This window comes from Sinocyclocheilus grahami, unplaced genomic scaffold, assembly GCF_001515645.1.
Source record: "Sinocyclocheilus grahami isolate Dianchi unplaced genomic scaffold, SAMN03320097.WGS_v1.1 scaffold282.1, whole genome shotgun sequence".
Classification (NCBI taxonomy): Eukaryota; Metazoa; Chordata; class Actinopteri; order Cypriniformes; family Cyprinidae; genus Sinocyclocheilus; species Sinocyclocheilus grahami.
The window spans coordinates 103750-107063 of NW_015505461.1; the positions used below are offsets into that span (position 1 = coordinate 103750).

The 3314-nt window shown below is 41.2% G+C and overlaps 1 protein-coding gene across 1 annotated transcript in view; it reads left to right on the plus strand.

The window, feature by feature from the left end:
• LOC107600338 (cytoplasmic tRNA 2-thiolation protein 2-like) overlaps nucleotides 1–3314 on the plus strand; it is a 13915-nt gene that overhangs the window by 9926 nt on the left and 675 nt on the right. Inside the window, 5 exon segments of the mRNA XM_016292204.1 lie at nucleotides 1551–1642; nucleotides 1760–1781; nucleotides 1783–1864; nucleotides 2548–2674; nucleotides 2803–2869. Of these exon segments, the coding sequence (XP_016147690.1) occupies nucleotides 1551–1642; nucleotides 1760–1781; nucleotides 1783–1864; nucleotides 2548–2674; nucleotides 2803–2869 (390 nt within the window).

Below are 3314 nucleotides of genomic sequence, written 5' to 3' on the forward strand. Positions count from 1 at the left end.
ATACTGTGATGATGCCCTGTCAGGCCGGAGCGATGATTCAAAGACATGAAAACCCATTACAAACGAGGCATTTGTTGCATCCAGTGGGGACATAATTATGGATTATAATGACTTATACTGTCTTTTTACGCGTTGCGTTGCATCGCGCCGCGTAAACATAAAACCATGTCTGCATTTGTGTTCAGAGAAATGACCAACAACAAGCCCTACTCTACACTGCCCAAAAAAACTCGCTTTAAATATATATAAAAAAAATATATATATATATATATATAAAAACTCTTTAAATATAAAAAATGTACTTGCAGTCTGAGAGTCAGAACAGCCGGCATTGTGGTCTACTCTACCAGGATCAGTAAACAGTCCTCCATAAAATGAGCTGCACACATCTGAATATTTGGGTTGAAGTGTTCTGGAACAGTGTTGTAAATACAACTTAACCACTGATTTCTAGTCGTGTCCATTTTTGGAAGGCCAAACAAAGTAGTTTCGCTTTCACAACGAAACACAGCGTCACACACGGCGGCCTAGAGTGAGCAGAGGCCGGGGGCTAGAGTATGCGGAGGCCGGCTTGAGTGAGCAGAGGCGGCGAGCTTGAGAACGGCGTGGCCGGCGGATTTGACGATGGAGCGTCCGGAGGGCTTGCGGCAACCACATGTGACGACCCCGGGCTGGACTCCGCTTCGTCCATGGTGAAAGCCGATCCAGTGATCCACAGCGCAAAATTGTGGTATTTCCTCCGCAACCAGCACAGATCAGCTCTAGGCATGACGAAGCCATATCGTCCTCTTTTGGAAGGCCAAACAAAGTAGTTTCGCTTTCACAATGAAACACACAGCGCCTTCACGACATGGCGGCGGCAACAACAATACTACAGCGAGAATAAAAGTTACGCCTTCTTTCTTTGCGTGAGCGTTTGGGTGGTGTTATGCAAATCTTCCCACATCGTGACGTGGGGCAGGGGGGAGTGTTAGAACGAGCCATTTTAGGTAGGCGTGGTTGACTCTTAACTTTTATAAAGAATATCTCTTTGGATTTGAGACTTTAGTCTTTGCAACTTTACAGATCTTCTTTATGCACCAAGAGCTTGTAACACTCCAAAGAGAAAGGAAAAATTGAAATCGCATCATATGACCCCTTTAAAAAAAAAACTACTACAAATAATTGTACATCAGAGTTTGTCTGTGATGGGTTGTTCAGAAAACTCTGGAAATGTGTGTAGACTTTGCAATTCAAATTTCTGATTACAATTTAATCTGATTTCCAGTTCCAGAAAGTGCTTGCTGTTTTTATGGCATTCATATATCGGATGATATGCATCTAAATAAAGCCGGTGACTCTCTGCTCAAACTGCTGTACTTAGTGTGATTTTGACATCCCAAATTTACGAGTTATTCCAAGTAGACTTGAAACTTTGTTACCTGAAACAACAGATCTGATTCCAGTCTTTTTCATCATGATTTGGGACTTAACTGATGAAAATGAAGGCTACAATGTGAGACTTGACTTTGATGCTGGCGGTTTAACTGTAAACTCCTCTTTCATTTCAGACCCACGATAAAGCCAGCATCCAGCGACTGACGGAGAGTTTCGTCACCAACCTACAGGCGGACTTCCCCTCCACTGTTAGCACTATCTACAGGTAACTGATCTGAAAGCAACAGCTCTGACCCTGAATTCAGTTGATGTACTCTGATAATTGCATTTAAATTGATGGCTCGACTGGCTTGTCTGACTTGCCCTAATGGTTTCTCTCCAGAACTAGTGAGAAACTTAATACAGTCAGTCATGTCCCCTCAAAGTCAAACTGCTGAAGCTGCCTCCAAGTGCCTGCTGTGTCTCTGTGCTCTCGACACTAAAGCAGGTAGATTATACACCTAACAAAGGTCCTGTTTATGTCACTTGTTGACATCGTCAGAGTTTGATTTGCAGTTGAGATTGACCTATAAACTGGGGGGTTTTTTTTCCCAATATTTGAGCATTTTTCCTTAAGATATCAGTTTTGTTATATTGCATCCACTGATAAATGGATTGCACTAAACTCGCAGAGTCGCATAGTAGAAATCAGATCTGTCAGAGAAACCGTAATGAACCCATGGAGTCACGTAGTGGAAGTCAATTCCATCTAAGTCTCAAAGACCTAACTTTACATTAATGAAATAAAAGTGCCTTGGATGAGTGCATGTTGGAAATAATTGAATTCTCTCTTTCTTGCCGATGCTCGTTAGTCTCATAAAGCTGCCATCTGACGTCATTTACTTAACATACAAGCACTGTGGAAATAAATGCATCTCCTCAAGTGATTGCAGAAGTGCATATAAATTCATGGGGCAAAATGCACATTAATACACAATAGATGCATTTAAAAATTGAGTTGATGAGATGTGGGTGTCATTTGCTGCCAGATAGGACTGTGAATTAAAACAAATTATTACATTTATGGAAAAAAGCTACCATGTTCTAAAAACCATCGTGATTACCGTAAGCTTGTCTTTCTAGTAGGGTTATGAGTTTTGAATAATTAATAATCAACAAGCTTTTTTGCAGGTAAAGCTTCTGCCTTCAATGCTACTTTGGTGTCTGAGCAGCTATCCCAGATTGAACTTCAGGACCCGTCTGTAGAAGCACCAGCACGGTCAGCAGAGGAGGGTCAGGGTTGTGGCTCCTCAAACAGGTACATTCCACCTCACACTTTTGTATTCTTTTTGAAGTTTTAGTTTACGGTAAGTCAGCAGTTGAAATGCATTTGATGCTATAAGATTTGATTTGCCTCTTTTTACATTTTTCTGAATTGGATTTCAGGTTGCCTTCACATCAGGACTTGAAGACACTCTTGTGCTACAGCTGTAGACTCACTATCAAAGACATGGTGAGTTTGACAAAAGCTCAGCACCCATGGGCCTTTCATGTTGTCCAATCATTGTGCGTACTGTACTCTTCCAATTAATTTTGGTATGTGCTGGATGACATGGCATCACAGCAGTGTCCAGTAGTTTCACATGTTATGTCATATACAGTGGTGTGAAAAAGTGTTGGCCCCCTTCCTGATTTCTTATTTTTTTGCATGTTTGTCACACTTTAATGTTTCAGATCATCAAACAAATTTAAATATTAGTCAAAGATAACACAAGTAAACACAACATGCAGTTTTTAAATGAAGGTTTTTATTATTAAGGGAAAACAAAATCCAAAACTACATGGCCCTGTGTGAAGAAGTGTTTGCCCCCCTGTTAAAACTGTGGTTTATCACACCTGAGTTCAATTTCTCTAGCCACACCCAGGCCTGATTACTGCCGCACCTGTTCGCAATCAAG